Genomic DNA, 27266 nt, shown 5'->3' with positions numbered 1-27266 from the left:
AGACAAGTTTTATCCAAGATAGGTACATAAGACTGAGGCTGAGATCTGAGGATTGCTGGTCTAAGCCAGCCCAGACAGAAAAGCTCTGTGAAACTTTTTTTTTTTTTTTTGTCGGTCGTGGGCTTGAACTCTGGGCCCTAGCACTGTCCCTAAGCTCCTCAGCTCAAGGCAAGTGCTCTTCCACTTGAGCTACAGCGCACTTCTGGTTTTTTGCTGGTTTACTGGAGATAAGAGTCTCATGGACTTTCAGCGCACTTCTGGTTTTTCTGCTGGTTTATTGGAGATAAGAGTCTCATGGACTTTCCTGCCCAGGCTGGCTTTGAACCGTGATCCTCAGATCTCAGCCTCCTGAGTAGCTAGGATTACAGGCGTGAGCCACCAGTGCCCGGTTCTGAGAAACTCTTATCTCCAATGAACTACTCAGAAAAAGCTGGAAGTAGCACTGTGGTTCAAGTGGTAGGGGCTAGCCTTGAGCACAAAGAGGCTCAAGGATGGCACCTAGGCCTTGAGTTCAAGTCCCAGGGCCAGCAAAAAAACAAAAACAACCCCCCCCCCCCAAAAAAAAAAAAACCTGATTAATACTCCACAGGAAATTTTTTAGAAATGGAAACACAGAAAGTAGTGATAGAAAAAGTTGGCTGCTATAAATGCTATCTTCTGAAACATTTCTACGGTAAGAGAATTGCTAAATCTACTATAAACCATAGATTAGTTATTCTCCTGAAACGTAGGTTTGTAGCATAGAAACTCCATTTTCCAGAATATCTGTTACTCAGACTGTAATTTTCTCCATAATACATTAAGATGGTCACCAGAGACAACACACAGGAGGTTTGGACCAAAGGTTTGTAAGTGTCAGAGGACAATTGGATTTGAGGATGGAGTCCTGGAAAGAAGAACAGCCAAGGGAAGGAATTGGGAGGTGAGAGTCGTCCACACTTTGCTAATGCACGTCAAGGCTGGGGGCTGTCCCTAGAGTTAAACCCAGCATTAAAAGAGATGCTTCAGTCACTTGAAATGCAGAAACATTTATTTTGGTTTCCTTCATTGTTTTTGGAAATTCTGTTTTGGTTTATAAAACATAGAAATAGCCAACACTTAAAGCAAACATTCAAAACCCCAATGTGACAAATTATTGGATTTTTGTGCAATTAAGAATATGTATCTGAAGTTAAGCTACCAAATAGTGTTATTACAACAGCAACTGCTTAGCGCAGGCCCTGTTGTGTCGGTCTAGAACACACAGTATGCGTGTGCCCAACAACAGTGGCTCTCAAAGTACACGTGACAGCTCAATTCACTCAAAACTGTGGCAAGGTCTCATAATAAAGTGAAATGCAGTTAATTTACCAAATTAACTTCTAAAAAAAAATCCCTTGAGAAATGAATCCCAGAAAATTCTTTTTTTAAATCCAGATTTCTACATCCCAGAATTTTGGCTTGTCAAATACATTTCATAGAAATCAGGTAGTATTATAAGAACATTTGCTTATACTGTCCATTTCAATGGGTACCCAAGTATGTTCCTTTAATATTTTTGAAGATGTGCTTTGCCTGAGAGTGAGTGGGGGGGGGGTAGTTGAGGGGAAGCAAGTTAATCACATAATTATTTCATATGAAAACCACATTAAAAGCCCATTGCCATTCATTACAAACAGTGAGTGGTTCGGTGAAGGTCAAGTAGACAGCTCTATTTAGGCATCACAGTTGAACATGGTTGATCCAGGTAATTCTTTCTTGAAAAGCTGTCTTCACTGTAGAGTCTAAGGCAGGATTTTTCATAACCCCTGGCAAGGTAAGGGAGCGAGGGAGCCAAATCTGGAGAAAAGTCTAAGAGCATCTTGTGGTTCAAGCCAGAGAAGCTATTGTCTCTGGCTAGCCATTCTTCCTTCCAAGATTGGGCACCACATTATTCTGAGGTGGAGCTGTCCTTTGGTTTAAGTCCCTGCAGGATCAACAGGGGACTGTCCTGAACCCTTACAGAGGGTCGTGTGACTCTGTGTGAGGTGGGAAAGAGAAAGTGGCAGGGACTGTAAAAGAAATCTCTGGTCCGTTTGTGACAGTCCTCCAGCCGGGACACGTGTTCTTAATTGTGAAAGGGACCACTTCTCTCCAGTGCACTGTACTCTTCAGAGCAGCAGAGCTGCACAGTTTGCAGCAAGTAGCAGACATCTCAGAAACAGCGAAGTCCTAACTCCTTGGTTAGAAAAACAGGAAGGGAGACAGAAGTTTTCACACCCACCTTATTAAATGAGAAAGTCTCAAATAACTTAAGCACTTTTTATAGTTTTCCCCTTAACAATTTTTAAGGCTCATTTTGGAAATTGTGTTTCACCATGAACATAGTCTGCAACACGAGGTTGACGGTAAGGCAGTGTTCCATTTCCTCTAATATTCCTATGGCAAGACCCCGAATGGACAAATCAGACATGGACATTTCCTTCCCTATGCTTGCTGCAGACAGTTACCAATGTGAAGGCCATCGGTAGAAGAAGGGATTGTAGAGGTGTCATTGCTTCCAAGATTTCTTCCTCCTCACATTACATCTTGATAGTGGAATACAGTTCATCTATCTGTGACCTGAAATAGTTCCGTAGCTCTGGCCTTTTTGCCTTCATTGTTGGAGTCAGAAGGCCATTGTCAACAGAAAATAATTCAGTATGTAGAGCAATGCCTTTGACCTGCAGATAACAAGGGATGTTAAGAAAGGGAAAGGACACAAGCAAGGCCACCTAAAAAGTCATAAAATAAGAAAACAAACAGCCAGGTGCCGGTGGCTCACACCTGTAATCCTAGCTTCTCAGGATGCTGAGATCTGATGATCAAGGTTCAAAGCCAGCCCAGGCAGGAAAGTCCATGAGACTTTTATCGCCAGTTAACCATTAGAAAATCGGAAGTGGGGGGGGGGGGGGGCTGGGAAGATGGCTCAGTGGTAGAGAGCTTGCCTTGCATGCCTGAGGCCCTGGGTTCAATTCCTCAGCACCACATAAGCAAAATGAAAAAAGCCGGAAGTGGCGCTGTGGCTCAAGTGGTAGAGCGCTAGCCTTGAGCTGAAGGGCTGAGGGACAGCGCCCAGGCCCAGAGTTCAGGCCCCACGACCGGACCCAAAAAAAAAAAAAAAAGAAAATCGGAAGTGGTACTGTGGCTCAAGTGGCAGAATGCTGGCCTTGAGCTAAAGAGCTAGGGAACAGCACCCAGGCCCAGAGATCAAGCCCCATGACCAAAAAACAAAGACAAACAAACAAAACACCCCTCCGCCCCAGTGTATAAGCCCTTGGTGATGATGTTGATGAACCCCTTCCAGGCATTTAAGCCATCATCTCCTTTACCCAAGCTTTACTCTCCCAACATAGGGCAGGAAGGCTATGGGGAGAGAATTCAAGAAGGAATCAGGAATCCTGACCTCCAGGAAAAGAGGAATCATTAACACTCTCTCCCCCTACTCCCCATCAAACTACTTCATCATTCATTTCTCCTCTTTCTTTTCTTTTTTCTTTTGTTGGTCATGGGGCTTGGACTCAGGGTCTAGGCACTGTCCCTGAGCTTTTGTGCTCAAAGGCAGCACTCTACTACTTTGAGCCACAGCACCACTTCTGGTTTTCTGGTGGTTAAATGGACTTTCCTGCCTGGACTGGCTTCAAACCACAATCCTCAGATCTCAGCCTACTGAGTACCTAGGATTTCACGCATGAATCACAGACTCCTGGCTCTGCTGTGTTTCTTTAGATTACTTCACCCTCTTTTGTAATCTATTTGATAATCATTCATAATGAGCTCACACACACTTAGATCAAAGTCATACCTGTTCAAATGGCTTCAGGCCAGATTCCTTTCCAAGTCTCACCAAGTCTTCCAGGATAGCTTTCTTGACATCCTAATAAAGCAGGAGGAAAAAATGAGTTCATTGTCCTACTAGTGGTCCTTTCTTACTCATTGGTACACTGAATGCAAGACACAGAAGACAGATCACATGCTTTGGAGTCCTACCTTATTTCTGCACAATTCTTCAAAGGATCCTTCAAATCCTTTCTTCTGGGCCCAGGGAGTTAATACCTCAACATCTGGTACCACGATGGCTACAAGAAATGCCTTTAACACAAAGAGGCAAGTCACCACGGGGCTCGCAGGTAGCAGATCCCTGGGAAAACTAATGACAGCTATGTCCTTCTAGAGATGATGTACATTCCTGCTAAACCACAACCTGTCTTCCTCCAGGAGTACAGTGAGCTTGGGTAGAGAACTTCCAGCTCCAAAACATAGATCAGAAAAATTTGCTCATGTTTTAAACAAAGATGGAGCGCAATGGGCATACATTTATAATCCCAACCACTGGGGAGGCAAAGACAAAGGATCATGGGTTAAGGCCAGCCCACTTTTGTGGGAGATCCAATTTCTAAAACAAAAGGTCTCAAAATAAACAAGACAAAACAAAAAATCCCCCAAAGAACTGTAGGTGTGATGTGAGGCCCCAACTCAATCCTTACTACCACAAAACAAAACAACAAAGAATACTAAAAATCAAAATATTAAAAAAAATCTTAATTCTTACTTGCTTTCATGTATACTTTTATTAAAGGTATTTTTATAAAAAAAATATTACAGGGTCAAGCCTGTAATTCTAGTGGCTCATGCCTGTAATTCTAGCTACTCAGGAGGCTGAGGTCTGAGCATCCTAGCAAGGAAGTCTATGAGACCCTTATCTCTACTAAACTACCAAAAAAAAAAAAAAAAAAAAAGCCAGAAGTGGAGCTGTGGCTCTATAAGAGTACTAACCTTGAGCAAAGGAAGTTCAGGGACAGAGTTCAAGCCCTAGGACTAGCACCCAAAACACAAAAAACACCACCACCATCAACAACAAGGTCAAATAAGCACACAGAGGAACAGAAATTGATAACTACTTGTAAAAAAAGGAAAATTCAGGGGCTGGGAAGGTGGCTCAGTGGTAGAGCACTTGCCTTGCATGCTCAAGGCCCTGGGTTCGATTCCTTAGCACCACATAAGCAAAAAGAAAAAAGCCGGAAGTGGCGCTGTGACTCAAGTGGTAGAGTGCTAGCCCTGAGCTGAAGAGCTGAGGGACAGCGCCCAGGCCCAGGCCCAGAGTTCAGGCCCCATGACCAGACCTCCCCCCCCCCCCCAAAAAAAAGGAAAATTCACACAGAATAAATTTTTAAAACTGTCTTAATAACAGCTAACTTAAACAAACTTACCAACCATTAAATTAAACTTATTAACAACTAACTTAAATAAAAATCAAAAGATTCAGGAAACCCAACTTCTCTTCCGGCTGCCATCTGTTGGTGCACATACCTGCAAGCTTTCTCCATGGACAAACACCTGAGCCACAGGTTCACTTCGTATGTAGATGTTTTCAATCTTCTCAGGTGCTATGTATTCTCCTTGTGCCAGTTTAAATATGTGCTTTTTCCTGTCGATGATCTTCAAGGTGCCATTCTATTTATCAGAGGGCAACGGAGCTCTGAGTGGATCGTTGGCTAGTTTCCACCCAGTATCAACCCCAATACTGTACATATGCTTGATATGCAATGTCCTTCACTTCCAATGACATTCTGCAGAGCTCACTTTATTTTGCTACATGGCATGAGTGACTGGTCAGCCAATGCCAGGTTTTGCTCACTGTCTTTGCTGGAATACACTTTATCAATCTCCTATCTGGATTAGATGTGAACATAATATGGGCTCCCAAGTGAATTAGGTTCCTTGAGAGCAAGAGCACAGTCCTTCCAACAGTGCTCTGCAGAGTAAGGGCTCAAGGAATGTGTATCATACAAAGGTAGACTCTTTTGTTTCCCTGAAATTGATTCCCAGGACTTTGGGATGCACCAATCTTCTCACTTATCAATAATCATGGGAATGCTAACTAGCCCATTTCAAATGGGAAGTAGCAGGCAGAATTCATGTTCAAAACAAAACATATTTGCTATGGTTAAAGCCAAAATCCTAGCTGAGAATCCCGTGTGTGTGTGTGTGTGTGTGTGTGTGTGTGTGTGTGTGTGTGTGTGTGTGTGTGTGTGTGTGTGTGTGTGTGTGTGTGTGTGTGTGTGTGTGTGTGTGTGTGTGTGTGTGTGTGTGTGTGTGTGTGTACCTGACTGCTGCAGAAAATGGACCAAGGGAAAAGGGAAAAAGGGAAAAATGTGGGGTGGCATGACCCCACAGCCTTCATGTAGCAGGTGGGGTGCTTTCCTCCTAGAACCAGGACCAAATTGAGAACAAGAGTGGTGACAACTTACTGGCAGCCATTTTCCAATGTCCCCTGTGTGTAACCAGCCATCTTTATCCAAGGCTTCCGCTGTTTTTCCTGGGTCCTTCAAGTAGCCCTTAAATACGTTTGGCCCTTTCACACATATCTACAACAACAACAACAACAACAAAAAGATGGCCTATTAACAATGTTTACTGGGATTCTCCAAGGAAAGTTGTGTGTGTGTGTGTGTGTGTGTGTGTGTGTGTGTTTTGTGTGTGTGTGTGTGTGTGTGTGTGTGTGTGTGTCCCAATCTCTAGCTAGAAGCCTGGATTTCAAGATCCAGAAGGAGTTCCCAGAGCCCTTCTGGATCTTGGAGGCACCTTCCTCTCTTATGTCAGAAGCATCTGGCTCAATGCAGCCAGAAAGTCCCAGAGGGGATGAAATCATTTGAAAGTAATTAGGCTCTCTATCTAGGAGACAGCAGCTGCTAATAGGTAGCCAGGGTAATTAGCAGACAGGAGATTGGCCCGGAGGATGAAGCTGGGGGTGCTTTTGCATCAAGCTCTTGAGACCAAATCCCTAACATGTCTGCAGAAGGCAGGCATTAAGGGAACCTCCTTCAACCCCTGAAGGGTGAAACCAAAGGGTTAAATCCTTCAACAAGAAGCCTCCAAAATTATCAATGAACTCCAGCTTAAAAGCTCCAGTGAGCGGTGTCTGGAACTGTCCGTGCTCACGGTGGCCAAGTTTTACAGGAAAGGGCAGGGCTGGCCAGAGACTAGGGGGCTTTCACTCACCTCACCCTCGCCCTTGGCAGCCATGTAATTCATTTCTTCCACATCTACAAGTTTGATAAGACTGCAAGGCATGGGGGCACCAACGTGGCCTGTATATTAAACAGAGAAGGGTCACTCCTGAATGCACTGTAATAACATCTTTGTGCCAAAGTGTTTGTATAGCAAATGTGCCTCACAGTAACAGCTGCTCTAAACTTCTGCTAGCATGGCTACTCTCTACCAGGTAAAGGGTTGGGAGGACATGGGCCTATTCAAACAAAGGCTGTTCAGAACCATTTCATAAGTTTGAGGTTCTGAATGATCTCTCATCTCTCAGAGTGTAAAATGATTTAGCAGCTGATTTCCCCCCTCCTCCCTCCCACTTCCACTGGTGGGGCTTGAACTCAGGGCCTGGGCACTGTCTCTGAGTTTCTTCTGCTCAAGGCTAGTGCTCCTCTACTTGAGCCACAGCACCAGTTCTGGCCTTTTCTGAGTAGTTTATTGGAGATGAATGTCTCACAGACTTGACTGACCAGGCTGGCTTCAAACCTCAATCCTCAGATTTCAGCCTTGTGAGTAGCTAGCATTACAGGAGTAAGCCACCAGTGCCCAGTTAGCAGCTGATTTGAAAGGTTAGAAAAAAACTTGACATGTTTTCTCAAACCTTATCCTCCCCCTCTATGATCTATGATCTTATTCCCCCTGACCCTTTCCAACCTCCAAGACATAACTTCTTAATGTCATTATCCTCTTTGAGAGAACATCTGGATTGTTCTCTCCCATCACCTGGCACCTGGTTTGGCATGATATCAACCTTTATTTTTCTTAGGTACAGGAGTGTGGTTTACATTTAACTTTCTTAAGATAGGACAGTACTTTGCCCATGGTCAGGTTGATTTTCTTGTCCATGAGTGTTAAAATGAAGTTATCTTTTCTCAAAACAAAGTCACACAGATGCATTTTTCCATCCTCACAAATAATTCTTTTTATATTTCAATAATTGTAACAGAGATCACCATTCTAAATTGTGTGACTGTTAAGGAACCTGAGGCTAAAAAGTAAAAGACACCATGAAGAATTCATAGACTGTCAGCATTCATCTCAGTAGAATGGCACCATTAGATGTTACAAGATGCTAAGATCTAGATTACTAGATGGTGTTAATATTTATTATATAGCAAAGAAGCCAGACTTTCACAAAGGAGAGCGCAGAAGCTTTCCAGTTGCCGAGTGCCAGCGGATCATGCCTGTAATCCTAGCTACTCAGGAGGCTGAGATCTGAAGATCGTGGTTCAAAGCCAGCCTGGACAGGAAAAGTCCATGAGACTCTTATCTCCAATAAACTACCAGAAAACTGGAAGTGGCACTGTGCCTTGAGCTGAAGAGCTGAGGGACAGTGCCTAGGCCAAGAGTTCAAGCCCCATCACCGACAAAAAAACAAAACAAAAAACACAAAACAAAAAACCAACAACTCTTCAGGCTAGAATCTTAGTTATAAAGCACAATGCTATGCCAGTTCTTCATTATTTATGTGCGACTTAAGCAACAATTTCTGATTTCTTCTCAGAAGTATGGGTCTTCATAGCCCAGGGATATTACTGGGATTCCATTCTGATCACAGAACTTAGCCCAGACAGGTTCTATATGTCCTTCTGTTTTCCTTCTGAGGAGAAAGGCTATGTTCACTCCCATCTGCATTGGCAATAGTCCCCAGGCCCTTGCAGGAAGTGTACCAAGTGTAACTACATGTGGATTAAAATTACCAGCAAGTGCTGAGACCCTGGTTCCATCACCGACAAGCTCTATGGGGTGGGTTAGACATTCTCAGTCTGGTATAAAGGTTGTTTTCTCTCCGATGTCACTCTTAGGATCCCAGCAAATCCTCTACCATCACTCAGTGTTCCAGTCAGATCCTTAATACACCCTCATATTCCAAGATCGGCCTGTTGTCCAGGAAACTCTCAGCCCCTTGGCTTAATTACACAACTGCAATCATTCCTCTAGCCTAACTCTGGGTAAGGAATGGCTTTTCTGCCCACATCCAATCTTACCTGCTGTCCAGTCTCCAGGCATACTCAGACAGCAGCCAGCAGTGCACTCGGTCTGTCCATAGCCTTCATAGAACTGAGTCAACAAGAGATGGGATATTATTAGTGCAAGGATAAAAGTCCCCATGCCCTTGAGGGAAGCACACAAGTAGTTGAATTGCCTTTACTCCTGGGGAATCGCTGGCTATGAAGTCTCCTTAAGTCAATAGCACGCCATGTGTACACATCTCTATTCCTGACACTGAACACCTGCTATCACCCAAGGTTGGTTTTTCTACTCAACTTGCTGCACACAAGCCTCCAACATGTCAGCCGCTACCCACCTGGAAGGTGGGCATTTTGTCAGTTCCCAAGGGTATTCTGCTCATGTCATGTCACCAAAGCCCGGGCCCTCTTTAAAAGAGATTCTCAGCATGATTTGCAGGTATATTTATCACTTATAAACCATCCCATCCTATCCTATCCTGTTCCATCCCGTGCCAGCCCCTCCCATCTCATCCCGTCCCATGCCTGCATGCCTGATATTAAAGACAGGGCTTGTGCTTTACCTAGGAGAATAAGGGCACAAATAGTGGACACAAACATATTTCTCCTGTGTAGGGTAAAACATATCTATGCACATTCTCTAAGCAACAATAAGATACACACTCAAGTGGAAGGACTGAGAAGACTTGGTCCATGGACACGTAAATTTTCAGTTTGGTGGAATAAGTTCAAGCGATCCATTGTACCACATGGTGATGATTGTTGAAAACAATGTATTGATGATCGTTAAGAGAAAGGGTTGGGGCTGGGAAGGTGGCTCAGTGGTAGAGCACTTGCCTTGCATGCTTGAGGCCCTGGGTTCGATTCCTCAGCACCACATAAGAAAAAAGCCGGAAGTGGCGCTGTGGCTCAAGTGGTAGACTGCTAGCCTTGAGCTGAAGAGCTGAGGGACAGCGCCCAGGCCCAGAGTTCAGGCCCCACGACCAGACCCCCCCCCCCCAAAAAAAGAGAAAGGGTTCTATGTGTTCTCATTAAAAAACAAAACAAAACAAGAAACAAAACACAAAGCAGAAGTTGCTGGGTGCCAGTGGCTCACTCATATAATCCTAGCTACTCAGGTGACTGAGATCTGAGGATCGTGATTCCAAGCCAAACGGGGAAGGAAAGTCCATGGGACTCTTATCTCCAATTAATCACCAGAAAACTGGAAGCGGCACAGTGGCTCAAGTGGTAGAGTGCTCGCCTTGAGCTTAAGAGCTGAGAGACAGTGCACAGAGTTCAAACCCCATGACCAACAAAACAAACAAACAAACAAAAAAACAAAGGTAAGTAGTTGAGGTGCTACATCCACCAATGACTTAGCCTTGATACAAAGTGTCAGCTACAGTTATGTGTACACAGCTCACATCAGGTTGCAGACCAAAACTACATGTTTGTCCATTAAGAAAATGGACACACAGAGAGTACAGACCACTTTTGGTGAAGGGAGATCTCAGCACTCTAAATCCTGGGATCAGCTGAGGCCTTGACATCTGCCTTACCTGACAGCCAAGGGCTGCTCTCAAAAACGTCAGCACCGTAGCAGACACTGGGGCAGCTCCTGTGACCATCAACCGGACTTTTCCACCCATGCTCGACTTGCAAGGTAGAGAGAGAAGGAGACAGTGAGGGTTACAGGTGGAAGTCAGTGGATTCCTCAAAGACACCTGCTGGGGATGCTGAGTCCTGTTCTACCAGCTCCTCGGAGGAGCGGGGAAAGAGAACAGAAAACTCACAGGTGTTCCCAACAGAAACACAAGACAGGGACTGGGTCCCCACTTCATTCCTAATGGAACTAAGCCAACATTTCTGCTTGCAGGAATTTTAGGGAAATAAAACAAGAGTGTGGTGGATGTATACCAACTACCAATATTTTGGCATTTGATGGGGACATAAAATTCCCTTCTAGAGTGACATACTTCCCAGGTGCCAGTAGCTCACATCTAATCTTAGCTACTCAGGAGGCTGAGATCAGATGATGGTACCGTAAAAATAGCTCAGACAGAAAAATCTACTATACTCTATCTAAAACAGACATAGAGGTGTAGCTCAAGTGGCACCAGCCAAAAAGCATAGGCGCAGAGTTCAAACCCCAGTACTGGCATAAAAAAGGGACATATTTATTTTAGGAAAACTAAATGAAATGGAGAATTACAAAAGCTGAAACTCCTGAGTGGCTATACTAATGGCAAGATGGACTTGGAGAATAAGATTTGCCTATGGCTTTGTATTTATTTATTTATTTATTTTTGGTCGGTCGTGGGGCTTGAACTCTGGGCTTGGGCACTATCCCTCAGCTCTTCAGCTCAAGGCGAGCGCTCTACTGCTTGAGCCACAGCGCCACTTCCAAGTTTAGAGTAGTTTATTGGAAATAAGAGTCTCACGGACTTTCTTGCCAGGACTGGCTTTGAATGGTGATCCTCAGATCTTAGCCTCCCGAGTAGCTAGGATTACAGGCGTGAGCCACCGGTGCCCGGCATCTTTAATTTTTAGAGATGTCACAATGAATAAAAACACACCAGATGTCATCACTCCCTTATCTCTTGTTTTCTGTTATTTTTCCCCCAGTACTGGGATTTGAACTCGGAATTTTGCACTTGCTAGGCTGGCACTATAAGTTGAGATATGCCCCAACTCACTTCAGATTTAAAAACTAGCCCTCAGCTGGGCATCGGTGGCTCTGTAATCCTAGCTACTCAGGAGGCTGAGATCTGAGGATCGCAGTTCAAAGCTAGCCCAGGCAAGAAAGTCTGTCATACTCTCATCTCTTATTAATCACCAGAAAACTGTAAGTGGTGCTGTGGTGAGCTGAAGAGCTGAGGGACAGTGCCCAGGCCCAGAGTTCAAGCCCCACAACCAAAAATAACAACAACAAAAACTAGCCTTCATAGAAATTCCAACCAAACACACCAAAGTGCACTTCCATGAGAATAATAGCTATAGATCTGTTTCTTACCTGTATTTTGTGGAAGATGAGCTTGTCCCACAGGCTGTTATTCCTAATGATGCCACTACGAAGCTCTGCTTCCTTCCTTTTGGAGGCAAAGTCCAACAGCCAACGCTTCAGTGTGGTGTTGGCTTGGGAAAAAATCTATTAAATCAAGAAATAAGGTTTTCACACCAACCTAGGATGGCTATAGTAGAAACTCGTACAATACCAAGTGTTGGTGAGCATGCAGAGATGTGGACATCCCTGTGCACTGTTGGTGGAGAGGAAAATGGTGTAGATCATTTGGGAAACTCTCTGGGAGTTCCTCCAATAGCTAAGCACATAACTGCTCTATGATCCAGCTGTTCCACTCCTAGGTATGTATATAAGGTATGTACATGCCTGGCAGGAATGAAAAAATTGTCATACAAAAACTTGCACATGAGTATTTGATGAATACTTTATTTGTAACAATACTGTGTTAATTCCAAGAGTTAAAAGTTGAAAGTACCCAAATAACCATAAATAAAGGAAAGGCTAAAAATGTATTCTATCAATACAATGGAATATTATTTGTCTATTCAAAGGAATGAAGAATTAGTATGTGCTACTTGGATGAGGCTTGTAAGTGGGCTAATGAAAGAAGATAGTAAAGAAAGAACACATCTTGAAGCAAGGTTTTGCCTAGCTCATGCCTATAAATCCTAGCTACTCAGGAGGCTGAGATCTGAGGATTGTGGTTCAAAGCCAGACTAGATGGGAAAGTCCATAAGACTCTTCTCTGCAATTAACCACCAGAAAACTGGAGGTAGAGCTGTGGCTCAAGTGGTAGAGCACTAGCCTTGAGTGAAAGAGCTCAGGGACAGTGCTTAGGCCCTGAGTTCAAGCCCCACGACCAGAAAAATAATCGTTATATGTTTCCACAGACAAACCAAATCAAACTGTAGCTTCTGATTCAAAGCCTAGCATCCTCTCCCTTTGTAGTTTGCTGCCTGGAACTTACTCGGTCAAACATCCGGTTCAGCAGTCTTGGAACCACAGGGAAGATTGTGGGTTGAAGTACCTTGAGGTCATCCATAAGCAGCCTGATATCTCCTTGGAAAAATCCTATTCTAGCGCCATGACACAGCATCACACACTATAGGGGTAAAGAGACATAGCAAATGCTTCAGCACTGTAGGGGTTACACCATGTAGGAAGAGCAAGACAACAGACTTTGGGATCAGTGTTTCAAGGCAGTTGCCAGAAATCTCCAAATTTCCTAAGCCTAAGGAGTTTCTTTAAAAACTGTTTTTGCCAGGCTCAGGTGGGGGCAATGTGGGGAGGGCTTTCAAAGAGGGTGAATGAGGATGAACATGGTCAAAGCAATTTATTTACCTGTATAAAAGCAGAAAAATGAAGCCTGTTAAAATTGTTTTAAGGAGGGGTGAGTGGATGAGGGGAAAGTAATGGACGGGCATTGAGACCGATTGACATACACTGCACACATGTGTGGAAATGTCACACGAAAGCCCCTTCCTGGTACAACTAGTACATGCTGATAGAAAAATGTTTTTTTGTTTTTACTGATCACTGCCTTAACAACATGGAACAATTGCATTTCTCTTAATCATCCAGAAGATAGAAGAGTTAGTACGAAACTCAGATATATTTTTGATGCTGATCAGGGGTTCTAATTTAGCTGAGTGATAAACATCTGTTGAATAAATTACATGTTCTTCTATGTTCCAAGTATTTTTGGACTTCCCAAAAATCAAGAACTAATTTATTCTTAAAATAAAGATATAACTACTTGCTTTTAATCCAGGCTCATTAAAATCTGATTTCCTTTTATTTGAATCTAACTAAAAATTTCTGTAGCAACACTGAATATGCTAAAGTCAAAAACCAGGCTATCTATACCAGCATGGCTTGATATTTAGCTCCAATACATGACATGATTTTTCCCTGTCCAGGGCAAACTACCAGTCATATACCAGATGGATTTGAAAAATAATCTGCCTATTTTAAGTGTTAAAAAAGGCCCAGAAGATGATGTCTCAGGGAGAACAATAGAAGAGGTGACATTGATCAAAATGTTTTACACTCATTATACTCATAACTTATATTCTAGAATTGTAACCTCTTTGTACAACGAATAATAATTTTTTAAAAAAAAAGAAGTACAAATGGTCTGAAAGCAAAAACCAGTAGAAAAGTACACATGGTTGATTGTTGAAAAATGAAAGCTCAGGGGGCCTTTGTTGAGACTGGCTTGCATACTGAGTACACCTCTAAAGCTACCCATAGCTGCATAGGGTCCACTGACAAGTATATAAATTCACAAGGTCCTCAGGTATATAAGAAGTAGAATAACGAACATAAGATGCGATTTCATGATTTTGATCCTTTAGGTCCAGGCTTCTCTACCATCTCAGTTTATTATCTGTCTTCAACATCTAACACAGTGCCTGAAACACAGCTGCTGCTCAATAAATAATAATGAATAAAGCCTGCTCACTGTTTTCTATTAGTATAAAATCCAGAATTTTTCTAAGATGAAAACAAAAAAGATGGCTCTTGGGTTTTTCTGTTTGTTTTTGTGCCAGTACTGGGGCTTGAACTCAGGGCCAGGGAGCTCTCCTTTAGCTATTTTGCTCAAGGCTGGTGCTCTTCCACTTGAATTAAGAGTTTCATGGACTTTCCTGCCTGGGCTGGCTTTGAATTATGATTTTCAGATCTCAGACTCCTGAAAAATTAGGAATCCAGATGCAAGCCACCAGAGAGCCTGAGTTCTTGATTAGTTTTAAAATTAGCAGCTGTTTAGTTATGGACAGGATTGTCTAAATTATGTCCAGGCAGAGCTCAGATGAATACCATCCTGCTTTTCCAAGGGCCCTTAAAATAGTGGTTAAAATGAGCCTTTGGCCAACTGTGAATTAGCAACAAGCACAATCAAAGACAGAGTAGTCCTACAAAACCACAACCTAAGGCTTTGTCAAATGGAATAAATGAAAACCTTCCCTGCGCTTTGCAGTTAATTCTTCTGCAATCTTGACCATGCAAGTATCCCCTCAAAAGGCTGAGTCATTCTAAAAAGAAGGATTAAAGCTGAACCAGCCAGCCCAGAGCTGGAAGAAGGCTTTGTACTATCACTGCTAGTATGGGACCTAGCAAAGAAGTATCCAAAGCAATGACAATCTGCACATCTCACTTACCAACATGATCTGCTCAAACATGTGTGCCAGTGGTAAAAACGAAATGTGTGTGTCACTGGCATTCACGATAATTGCTTTCTGTAAAACACAACAACTTAGAATACAAACAAGTAAGCAATCAGGAAAAACATGACCCATGCCTACCTCTACAACTGCCTCAAACATATGGGCGAGAGGCAAGAAAGATATCAAAACATCATCTGGGGAAGGACTGACCGCACCCTGAAATCAAAGATACCAGTGAGGCAGAGAAGCATCAGGCCCTCCAAAACTTCCCAGTTCCTTTCACCTTCTGAGCACAGGTCCCTCAACATTCTTTTTTAGGTTTTTGCAATTTTTTTTTTCTTTTCAGTTCAAGGAATCAAATGAAAAGCAGCACTTTTTTTTTTTTAAACATACTGGGGATTGAACCCAGCGCCTTGTACATGCTAGGCAAGCATTCTGCCATTGAGTGACATCTTCAGTACTAAGAGCAGTACTTTATGCAAACAGAGTTGAACTCATTCCCAATGACATAGTACATCTGCTTCAGAACTTTGTTTTTCCTAGAAGGAAAATTTCCCCCAATTAGAATGTTAAAGGAGCATGTGCTCTATTTAGTATTTCTGAGTGACAGTTCCCTGTTAGTGCCAAGTTCAACTGCACCTTAAGAAATGGAAGATCAACCCCTCAGTATGATAGCATGTTATGTTGTAAAGGGAAGGGGAAAAAGATAAAATCACCAAGATTCTTTATATTTACAGTATTTCAGTTCGATCAACATTTTTTACCATAAAGCCCTACTTTAATCCCCAGGAAAATATCCCAATTTGTTCAGTGCAATCTCAGTTCAAATGTGAACTACATCCTAACTAGTATTTCTTCCTATGAAGAAATCAGACTCAGTAACATCCATGCTTTTTCCATCACTGGGGATGGAACCCAGGGTAGACTGGTATAGCCAAAGCATACTGTGTCACTGAGCTATATTCCCCAGCATCCATACTTTGTAATTTTCTGATTTAATACAAAAAATGTCCATTTTCATAAGAAGTCTTAAAAAGGTGAGAATCCCCCTTGATAATGTAATGATTTGTTTTTTGGTTTTACCAGTCAGGGGGCTTGAACTCAGGACCTCAGTACTGTCCCTGAGCTTTTTTGTTCAAGGCTAGTGCTCTACCACTTTGAGCCACATCTCCACTTCTGGTTTTCTGGTGGTTAATTGGAGATAAGAGTCTCATGGACTTTCCTGCATGGGCTGGCTTTGAACCACAATCCTCATATCTTAGCCGCCTGGGTAGCTAGAAGTACAGATTTGAGTTGCCAGTGCCAGTGTAACTGATATTTAAATCAAGTTTTGTCATTGTTTTCCTCAACAAGCCACCAATGCATTTTAAATTGCCTTTGAAGGCCTGGTATAGTAAATTGAAACATTGCTTCAATAAGGTATTAAATGTTGAACTCTACTTATACAGCATATATCAAAAGTGATATATGCAACTGAGGAAGTGAGTATCAAGATTCCTCAAAAGCCAGCCTTCTGCAGCTACCAAAGATGCCCATCCCCAAACCATTAAGCACAGGCTCTTCCCATAGAGATTAGGGCTATAGAATAGCCCAAGAGACTGACAGAGCAAATTGTGTTACATATGAAAAGAACATAAGGGAAAGGCATTATTCAGTAAGCACTTTTATGAAAACAAAGTTGAAATATATATATATATATATATATATGTATATATATATACATATATATATATATATATATACATATATATATATAGTCTTAGTATTAGCGACTGAGTTGTGCCCTCCTCCCAAATTTGTAAGTTGTGGTCCTAACCCCCATCTATTTGGAGGTAAGGCTTTGAGATCATTGTATTTGGGAGTTGGCTCTGATTCCAATACAGTTGCTGTCTCATAAGAAGAGGCAGAGATACCAGAGAGCTCTCTCTGAGCATGCGCAGAAGAGAGACCATATGAATACCAGCAAGAAGGTGGCCTTGTGCAAGCCAGGAAGAGAGCCCTCACCAGGAACCAACTTTGCTGGCAGCTGATCCTGGACTTCCAGCCTCCTGAACTGAGAGGAAATCAATAACTGTTGTTTAAGAAACCCAGGCTGTGATACTTGGTTATGGGAAGTCAGGTAGATTTAGGACCTGTGGATAGCAAGCTTGAAAATTATAGGAAATAAATGGGAGTCTGATACGCTAATCTTTCTCATACAATGGGACTCAAATTAACCAAATTAAATAATAATAATACAAAAACTGTCAACAGTGTAACATTTCATGGCTAACTAAAAGAAATTCAATTGCCAAACTCTAAAATAGCAGATAAAGGCAGAGAAAAGCATCTCTCCTGTGTCCTTTCCTGGAAATATTTGTAGACAGCATCTAAATAATTTCACTACATAAAAGATGCTATAAATTCCATCACAAATAAGAGCTGGAGATGCAGCCCATAACAAAAACTAGGTGACAGAAGGTGATCTTCAGCTATATTAAAATTCTGATCTTGTCTGGATTTCAGAAGGAGTTCTTAAATACAGTGCAGACCTAACCCAGGGACCAATTACATTCTTGAGGCCTACTGTCAATCAATGAATGTGAGGAAAGATGGGCAATATCCCAAAAAGTTACCTCTGTTGCTTTCACAAAAGCTGAGCAATCGCTCACTACGTTTCGATGAGTGATCAATGCTCCTTTGGGGTTGCCTGCAGAGCACACAGGAAACAGAACACAGTTAAAGACTAAGAAGCAGAAACTCTGTATACTTAGAGCCTCATGTATTTCTATTGTTGGATACTCAAGGTAAAAAATATTAAGGAACATTAAATTGCTGAGAAACCCGGAGGCCTTTCAAGGAAACTTATCTTGAACTATCATCACTGAGATGGGCAAATTTTAGGGATGTGTGCATCCGGAGGAGAAAAACTAAGAGTTCTGATGCCGTCTTCCCTAGGAAGATGGGTGAAGCTAATAAATGCCTGAATAAATACATGGCACTTATTAGATTCTAAGAACATCTTCTAGAGCAACAGTGGCACTTGACCACTCTACCTCTTCCACTTTCCTTCAGTCCATTGAGAGTTAGCTAGTATGTCATCTAAAAAGGCAGGGAAAGAGTCTGGCCTCCAGATACCCCTTAGAAGCAGTTGCATCTCAAAATTTACCTGTAGTTCCACTTGTGAAACAAATTATTGCAAGATCTTCAGGAATCGGAGGCTGAAGAAGAGTAAAAGAAAAGCTAATATCAAAAGAGAATATAGCAAGCCATAAAGCATCACCTCCCACCCCTAAACTTCAACCCTCTCCAATAAGATGAATAATAAAAACAGAAGGCTATGGTGAGCACACATGTTTACCTTGGGCTTCCTTTTGTTGGCTCTTCCAAGGTCCTTAATTAGGAGAGAGAAAAATTAAGTGAAAATATTTTCTTAGTAATGTCATATCCAATCACTTCAAGCTGCTTTTACTCTGGGAAAGCTGGCTCAAAGACAGCATAATGCTTAAATTAAACAAATGATGATACTTTTAACTAACCAGAGGCAAAGTATTTATCTCCTGTCCTAAGAAGCCATTTTTTCCAGTTATCTTCTTTCCACAGAAATGGTATTAGGATTGGCTTCTGAAATAGGATTTATTCAAAAGACAGCAGTCAAAGCCTTTTACTGCATGTTTCCACTTCTACTCTCATTTTCTATTTTGGCCTTTAAAAGAGTGCTGCTCTTACCCTTAGATCTTCTTCACCTTCCCAAAGCGAGTGCAGCTCTGTGTGACATCTTCCTTGGGAGAAAAACCAACCTCTGCTACACTTAAAAACCAGTCATTTGAATGAGGCACCACTGTCTCCACTCCCCACACAGCCTGAGAGGGGCTTTGAAGTCCTGTTAGTTGGTGTCAAACAATAACAGAAGACCTAAGACCACTTCCTGAGCAGGCACAAAGGTTCAGAATGATAGATTCTTTTCTAGGTGTTTCTGCCAAAGCCCAAAATGACTACCATTGATGTGGTTCAGTTTATTGTGTTAACTTACTCTCCTAGCCATTAAAGAAAAAAAATATATATTTGTTGTCTTTTTTCTGTTAAAATTGAACAGCTTTAATAGGCATATGGAGTAGGCATGCCTCTCATAGGATGAAAAGTAGATGGGCCTGACCAGCGCTCATTGAGCCTTATCTAGTACAAAGATTTTAATCTTAATCTAGAACACTGATATCTGCACAGAGGGTTAACTAGGCTGGGCAAAGTAACGCACAACGGTAGTCTACAGAGGCTGAGATAAGAGGATCACTCGAGTGTGAGAGTTCTAAACCAGTTAGGGCAACACAATGTAAAACTTCATTTCCAAAAAGACTAACTAAATCAAGTAGGAGCGGAAATCAATGATAATTCTGGCAGTTTTTTTCCAAAGCAATCTTTAGTAGCTCCAAATTTCTACTTAATCCGCTCAAATTTCATAACTTCTGGAGAAGTCTAATTCTTCAAACTAAAGCTAAATAAAGCAATAGTTACAATTTGCTTTTAATTAGTGGGATAAATATTATCTAAACAAGTACACTACTTGCTATGAAAGTTTTAGTTTTTAAACTGTCTTTTCTTTTTTTCAATTTTATTTTTATTTTTGAGCTTTTGTGCTCAGGACTAGGGCTTTCCACTTGAGCCACAGCTCCCCTTCCAGCCTTTTGGTAATTAATTGGAGACAGGAGTGTCACAGACTTTCCTGCCCAGACTGGCTTTAAATCTTAATCCTTAGAATCTCAGCCCCCTGATTACAGGTGTGAGTCACCATTGCTCAACCTCTGTCTTGTTATTTAGAAAAGGGAAATTATAAAACAACAACAAAAGAGAGACAGGCAGAGAAAGAGAGAGAGAGAGAGAGAGAGAGAGGAAGAACAACGCAATGTAAAGGGTGACAATGATCAAGATACATTACATCATAACCTGATTTGTTGAATTGAAATTCTTTTGTATAACTACTGAAAGATAATTTTATTTTTAAATCCCTTGAATAAATTTGAGTTCTAGTTAATGATAAGCATATGAAGTATGGAGGGATAATAAAGTCTGTTATATTGAAAACGCATCTAAAAGTAATATAGATTGATGAATGAGTACAGGGGTAGAGTGATAGATTAATGTGTAATAACTCAAATATAAGAAAATTTTAATTGTAGGGGCTGGGAAGGTGGCTCAGTGATAGAGCACTTGCCTTGCATGCTCAAGGCCCTGGGTTCGATTCCTCAGCACCACATAAGCAAAAAGAAAAAAGCCGGAAGTGGCGCTGTGGCTCAAGTGGTAGAGCGCTAGCCTTGAGCTGAAGAGCTGAGGGACAGTGCCCAGGCCCAGAGTTCAGGCCCCACAACTGGACCCCCCCAAAAAAAAAAAAAAAAGAAAATTTTAATTGTAGATTCTTGGTGGTGGGAATACAGCTTAAATGTATAATTCAAATTAAATAGTTGACATGCTTGAATGTTTGAAATTTTTATTAATTAAATACTAAATAAATGGAAACATTCACATACCAGTCTTTCTGTTTTTCATCTACCGAAACAGATGTTAATACAAATTTGATCACACAATCAATGCTAATTTTAAATTTATTTCTTCAGATTTTCTTTTGCTTAAAAAATTCAAAAAAAGCATGAATTCCCATTAAGTAGGTAAGTATGAAATAGTGTTTTCTTTTTTTGGGGGGGGTCTGGTCATGGGGCCTGAACTCTGGGCCTGGGTGCTGTCCCTCAGCTCTTCAGCTCAAGGCTAGCGCTCTACCACTTGAGCCACAATGCCACTTCCGGCCTTTTTCTTTTTGCTTATATGGTGCTGAAGAAACGAACCCAGGGTCTCAGGCTTGCAAGGCAAGCGCTCTACCACTGAGCCACCTTTCCAGCCCCGAAATAGTGTTTTCTTAAAAATAAGTTTAAGTCACTCATTTAAGTAATGCTTGAATTTTCAAATTATTTATCATTCAGCAGTCAAAAACTTAAATTCCTCTGTGTGTCTGGGGTGAGGGTCAGAAGTGTAAGAGGACAAAAAAGATGATGTCATTATAAAAGAGACTTACAGGGAGAAAATACCAAAGTAGGGACATGCTAGATAATGGCTACATCGCCAGTACAATATAGATGCATGGCACACATTCCATCCACTCAGTGCAAACAGGTACCTGCACACATACATGGCAGAAGCTAATTAGAACAATGAATTTCTCTATCACCATGAGTTGCTTCAGAAAAGGTCCTATAGATCCTTACTTGCAGCCTCAAATTCTTTTCAGAAGGATAAGAACTATAAATAAAACTTTAAGACCCTCTTTATAACAGTTTTATAAAAATATTTACAATCTCTTCAGAAACAGCATGACTTAGCTACTTAGCCCACTGGTTTCTATGATGTAACTATAAAAAGATTCTCCTCCTCCTGCTGCTACTAGTTTCCTTGAATCCAAGTCAGTTTACACGAACTTTACTCATTCTCCTCAAACAGTTACCTTTAAACTTGGGCTCACTGTGAATCATACATCAAAAATGAAAATAAGCCAAAGCCAAGTATCTACATTGGGAATGCAACAGAAAAAGAGAATGAGGCCAATCTCTCTGCATGTGGCTGGGTTTCAGAGACAAGTCAGTATGTAAAAGGCATCCAGCCTAAAAAGGATGTTCACACATAAAACTTCCCCTGTCTGAAGCTGACATTCAGTTTCAACATGGACTGGCATCATGCAGCAGGCTCTGGAATAAATACGAGCGTTGCAACTGACTTCATGAGCACAGACTTCTGCAGGTATTAACACTGCCCAGGCACAGAGAACTCTTTCAATAAAATAGGACTCCTGCTCAGTTTTGAATGTCTGCTGGGAGCACTGACAGCACTGTGGGATTACCAGTGGCGCTGGGTCTGAGATGGGTATGTGAGATGGGGCGGGGGCTATGACTCACCTCCATGGCCTTCATGCTGATGATTTCCACACCACACTTCTTGCCTCGCTCCACCAAGTCACTGCCATATGAGTCCATGACAACTATGACTTTAAGGCCTGTTGTTAACTTGTTTTCTACACTGTCTAGTAAGAGTCTGGCCTTATCTGGCTTATCAGCAAAAATCACAGAGAGTTCAGCTGTAAGTGAAGAGATAGAAAGATAAAGAATAAGCTCTGGGGTGACTCTAATATCTGCCCCAAGAATACTGTAAGTACTACATTCTTCTTCTTTTTTTCTTTTGCTTTTTTGCTGGGGCTTGAACTCAGGAGGGCCTAGATGCTGGCCCTGAGCTTTTTTTTTTTGCTCAAGGCTAGCACTTTACCACTTGAACCACAGCTCTGCTTTCAATTTTTTGGTAGTTAATTGGAGATAAGAGTTTCACAGATTTTCCTGCATCAGTTGGCTCTGAACTGTGATCCTCAGATCTCAGCCTCCTGAGTAGATAGGATTACAAGTGTGAGCCAGTGTTACAGGGTAGGGTGAGGGAAGGGCTGCTATTTAATTAGAAAGATAGATGTACAACGAAATGTAAACTCCCTATGCAATCAGGCATACAAAGATACAGCCACTGCATCTTACCAACAACTAGGATGACGCACAGATCCCAAACGTACCTTTGTTGACTATGTACGTGATGGCTTCAGTTCCAAGGGTATCATACAGGGGAACCACCACCATGGAATATGTGAAGCATGCCAGCTCAGTGATCACCCACTAAATGGTAAAGACCAGGAAGAAAAGAGGAAGGCGTCCTATCAGCATCACCCCAACACTCCTCTGAGGTTCAGCGCAATAAAATCAACATTTGTATATCTATACTCAGTGCCATGTAAAGGAGAGCTTCATTAAAAAAAAAAATCCTTCCTTCTTCTTCAAAAGAAACTGTAATCTGCCTGATGAAGAGAGGCAAACCTGTGAAAAGACGCTGGTAATGCAAGCTAGTGAGCATGGGTAAGGGCAGCCAGGCTAGAAGGGCAGGCAGGCTGGAGCAAGGTGATTATAGAGCATGATGTTTTCCTCTTGGGCTGGGCTCAAGGCAAAACGGGCTGGCCCACAGCAGTATACAGAACAGCATGGGAGTAATGGAATGAAGTGTCACAGGAAGGAAATGACAGAACCATTTCTCATCTTGCCACTGAAATGACAGCAGCTGACTTACCTAGCTGATCAACATGTCTAGTGACCTTTGTCACTACACATATTTCTTCAGGACTCTGACATCTGTGCAGAAAAGGGCTCAGCTGCCGTGGGAAGAGAGTAAAAGCATCCCACTACTTGGGCCTGGAACTGGGATATTGTGGGGTATTTCCTCCCCCTCCCCCTGGAACACTTTAAGTTATCAGTATGGAGTCAGAGCTGAGCCTCTCAGCAGGGGGCAGGTGCTTTGCATGGTCCTCTCTTTCCTGCTGCTTATTCTTTCACTCCATTGTTAAAAGGCTTCATTCCCTGACTTGGATACGATGTAAGACCTCCTCACCCCTATTACTTTAGAGACTCTATTCAGGTATCATCTCTAGGAAGCCCTCCTTGGTTGACCTCCCATAATCCTTCTGCCTTCTGTCCACGCACATGAGAGAAAGCATCACCTCTGGGGTCTGTCTTCCCTTACTCATGATACCTCAGGGATAGGACCCAAGTCATTATGTGAGAGGGGCTCCACATAGTGCCTCACATAGAGTAGGTGTTGAATTAACTCATAAATGTAGGAAGCTATCTAGTTCTTGTAGTAAGGACTACTCTGTGAGTGTGTATATCCATGGTAAAATTCCACTAGGGAAAATATACTGGATATATTTGTCTGGAATAAAAGAAACCAATTTCTATAAGCATAGCCAAAGGCTAGCTGTGGGGAATGCTATTTTTTCCTTTTATGGAACATGAAACTCTTAAGAAGCTATTCTGATTTATAAAACAGGAAGTAGCACAGGGACTGTAACAGGGATTGGGTCTTTCTGGACACAAGTATGTAAAACAAGTTTGATTCCTTTAAGCTGGACTCTCTGCTACCTTTAGGTTCTGCTACTAGCCTGCTGACTGACCTAAGTAGCACCTCCAAGATGGACTCCTATTTAAAGTGACTTTCATACAGTAGCTTCCCAAAGCACCAAGCATAGGCCTAAATATGCAAGTAAAATACTGTGTGTACATGAAGCCAGCTCATAGGGGTCTCTTTCCATTCCTTTCTCTTTCTCTTTCCATCCCCTACCCCTCTATCCCCCCAGTTCTCTCCTCCTCCTCGGGGTTAGCCTTGGACTGTTTCTTCTACCAATTGCTTCTGAAGAGTTGGCATTACAGAGACATGAGCCAGCTCTCTTGCTTGTCTGTTGAGATGGAGGTCTTGCTAATTTTTTGTCTGCACCTCCCACATGGCTGCGATCGCAGGTTTATGCTATCATGCCTAGCTTGTTTTTTCAGATTGAGTCTTGCTAACTTTTTTTTTTTTTGAGATAATGTCCTGCTAACTTTATTTATTTTTTACTGTTATTATAAAGGTGATATACAGAGGGATTAGAGTTTTTTTTTGTTTGTCTGTTTTTGTTTTTGGTCGGTCATGGCCTGAACTCTGGGCCTGGGCCCTGTCCCTTGGCTCTTCAGCTCAAAGCAAGTGCTTACCACTTGAGCCTCAAGGCCACTCTGTTTTTTTCTGTTATGTGGTGCTGAGGAATCGAACCCATGCACGCAAGGCAAGCACTCTACCACTGAGCCGCCTTCCCAGCCCCGGGATTAGAGTTTTAAGTCAGGTAATGACCATATTCCTTTTTGGACCATGTCACCCCTTCCCTTCTCTCTCTGTTTTTCCCTTCCATCCCCACCACAGGTTGTGTAGTTCATTTTCAACACAGAGTCTAGTGAGTATCATGGCTGCATTTGTTCACCCTTTGTCCCTTCGTTTTTTTTTAACCGAGGTTGGCCTAGAACCACAATCTTTCTCCATCACTGTCTCCTGCAGAGGGAGGTTAGCTTGACTTCAAGGTAGTATCTTGTTACCCCCCTCTCCCCTTCCCACGCTGTACTCAAACTATGATACTCTTCTCTCTATTTCCCAGTAGCTGGTATTAGTAGGCATGAGCCATCATGCCCAGTCCCCATGTGGGTATCTTTCTAGGGCATAACCCAAAGCCTTTCTCAGCAAAACTCAGACCACAAAAATCTAGTCTCAAGCATATGCCTGTATGAACTCTGGCTCCTATCTACCTCTACGGTTCAGAAGTCTAGCTAGCGTAAGCACCTAGTGGCTAATACCTCAGGTCTGTTTTGAGAGAAGATGCCGATGAACTGATCCGAGGAGGCCTTGAAACCCTTCTGGATCAGCGCTGAGCCTATACACTCTGCCAATTCTGCAACCTGAAAGGAGGAGGGGGGAAGACATCAGGAAACAGAATTAGACCCCCTGTCAGGGAACGAAGTTCACCAGATAACATGTATATAGGCCAGCCATCAAGCAGCAATGCAAGGGAAGAGCTATTCCTTTACTGAATTTATTATAATTTCACTGTTTTATTAGCTACAACTCAGAATTACTGGAACTGATGATAGGCTTCCTTCTGAAAAGCAAAGGAACTTCAACATCTGTAGATGACATATGACTATGTTATCTACAGCTTTCCATTTCCTTTTCTGTTTTAGTTTCATGTTATAAAAGCAATAAAGGGACATGGATCACTCTCTCTCTGTCTGTCTCTTTCTCTTTCTCTCTTACTCTTTCAGTGTGGGCAACTGAATCCAGTGCCTTGCACATGCTAAGGCAAGTGCTCCATCATTAAACTACATCCCAGCCCTTGTTTTTTGATACAGAGTCTCACTATGAAGCCCCAGGTTGGTCTGGAACAATTCTCTTGCCTTAGCTTCCATAGTACTGGGTTACAAGGCACCACCACACCCAGCGAGAGGTTTTGTCTTTGTTTTCTTTTCATATATAAAGAGCAGCAAAGTAACCAAAATTTATCATTGGTAACAAAATCACCTTAAAAATACCTTTAAAAATTAAGAGTAAGCTCTTCTCATTGGACTCTACAATTCTGTAGTTTTTATTCTTAGCAAATCATTCAATCTTATAAAGAGGCTTCAAAAGACTTTATGCACTTACTCAAATGATCTAAAGTTAAAAACAACAAAAGCTGGGGTAAAAAGACAAGTGGCTGGATGGTTAAATTAGTGTGTGAGAAAAATGCTAATGAGGTCAATATGATAATTATGAGAAACAGAAAACTTGAGGTAATAGTATTATTATTATGAGCAATATTTAAATAAATTTTAAAAATGGATACTGTTATAACAAAGTAAAATAGGTACATTTGCAAACATTAGATAGGACTATATACTGGCTGCTCTTACCCCACTCCACTCGCAAATTAATAAAAACAATTTTCAAAAATCCTTATTGACATTTGAATTCTCAAGTGTGCTTTTAAAGCACACACACACACACACACACACACACACACACACACACACACACACACACACACAAACACGGACGCGTGTAGGAAATACAGCCCCACCCATCCTCATCAGAATCCAGTTGGTTCTGGGATGTGGAACCATCGAGCCCTGCCTGTGTGTGTGTGGAAATTACATTGACATTGGCAGGGTGACAGCAAAGTGACTAAGTAGGCTGGGTGCCTTCTATTCCAGAGCAGCTCACAACTGCAGGTAGCTCTTAAGGGGCTAGAATTTTTTTGGGGGGGAGGGGGTCCGGTCGAGGGGCCTGAACTCTGGGCCTGGGCGCTGTCCCTCAGCACTTCAGCTCAAGGTTAACACTCTACCACTTGAGCCATAGCACCACTTCCAGCTTTTTTTCTTCTGCTGATATGGTGCTGAGGAATTGAATCCAGGGCCTCAAGCATGCAAGGCAAGCGCTCTACCACTGAGCCACCTTCCCAGCCCAAGGGACTAGAATTTGAGGAACGCCTGCAATTAATTGTTTGCAGAGCTCATGGGGAGAATACACATATATTTCTAGAAAGATGGTCCATATCCCATCATTTAAAAAAATCGCAGTGGAATTGCTAGCTTCCAAAAGGTCAGATTAATTGGGCAAACAAAAAATAAAACAAAAGCTGGGCACTGGAGGCTCATGCCTATAATTCTAGGTACACAGGAGGCTGAGAGCTAAAAGAAGCCAGAC

At 42.2% G+C, this 27266-nt stretch overlaps 1 protein-coding gene across 2 annotated transcripts in view; it reads right to left on the bottom strand.

Annotated features, from left to right (window-relative positions):
- Positions 1-1012: 1012 nt before the first annotated feature.
- Positions 1013-27266, bottom strand: part of Acsl1 (acyl-CoA synthetase long chain family member 1) — a 67567-nt gene continuing 41313 nt past the window's right edge. Inside the window, exons 5-21 of one of the 2 annotated variants that reach the window (XM_042699833.1) lie at positions 25382-25483; positions 22753-22852; positions 22097-22275; positions 18523-18555; positions 18331-18382; positions 17798-17871; positions 15177-15254; positions 12983-13117; positions 12007-12141; positions 10553-10648; positions 9030-9102; positions 7000-7088; positions 6249-6365; positions 5308-5451; positions 3988-4089; positions 3803-3874; positions 1013-2681 (exon numbers count right to left, since the gene is read on the bottom strand). In XM_042699833.1, the coding sequence (XP_042555767.1) occupies positions 2541-2681; positions 3803-3874; positions 3988-4089; positions 5308-5451; positions 6249-6365; positions 7000-7088; positions 9030-9102; positions 10553-10648; positions 12007-12141; positions 12983-13117; positions 15177-15254; positions 17798-17871; positions 18331-18382; positions 18523-18555; positions 22097-22275; positions 22753-22852; positions 25382-25483 (1722 nt within the window). In that variant the 3' untranslated portion in view covers positions 1013-2540. Of the gene's footprint in view, positions 2682-3802; positions 3875-3987; positions 4090-5307; positions 5452-6248; positions 6366-6999; positions 7089-9029; positions 9103-10552; positions 10649-12006; positions 12142-12982; positions 13118-15176; positions 15255-15320; positions 15399-17797; positions 17872-18330; positions 18383-18522; positions 18556-22096; positions 22276-22752; positions 22853-25381; positions 25484-27266 lie in introns of both variants that reach the window. The other variant, XM_042699822.1, reaches the window with a different exon arrangement.

Source organism: Dipodomys spectabilis, unplaced genomic scaffold, assembly GCF_019054845.1.
Source record: "Dipodomys spectabilis isolate Male_0828 unplaced genomic scaffold, ASM1905484v1 ptg000009l, whole genome shotgun sequence".
Classification (NCBI taxonomy): Eukaryota; Metazoa; Chordata; class Mammalia; order Rodentia; family Heteromyidae; genus Dipodomys; species Dipodomys spectabilis.
The sequence above is the reverse complement of the archived record's forward strand: the minus strand, read 5'-3'. Positions and strand labels throughout refer to the sequence as shown.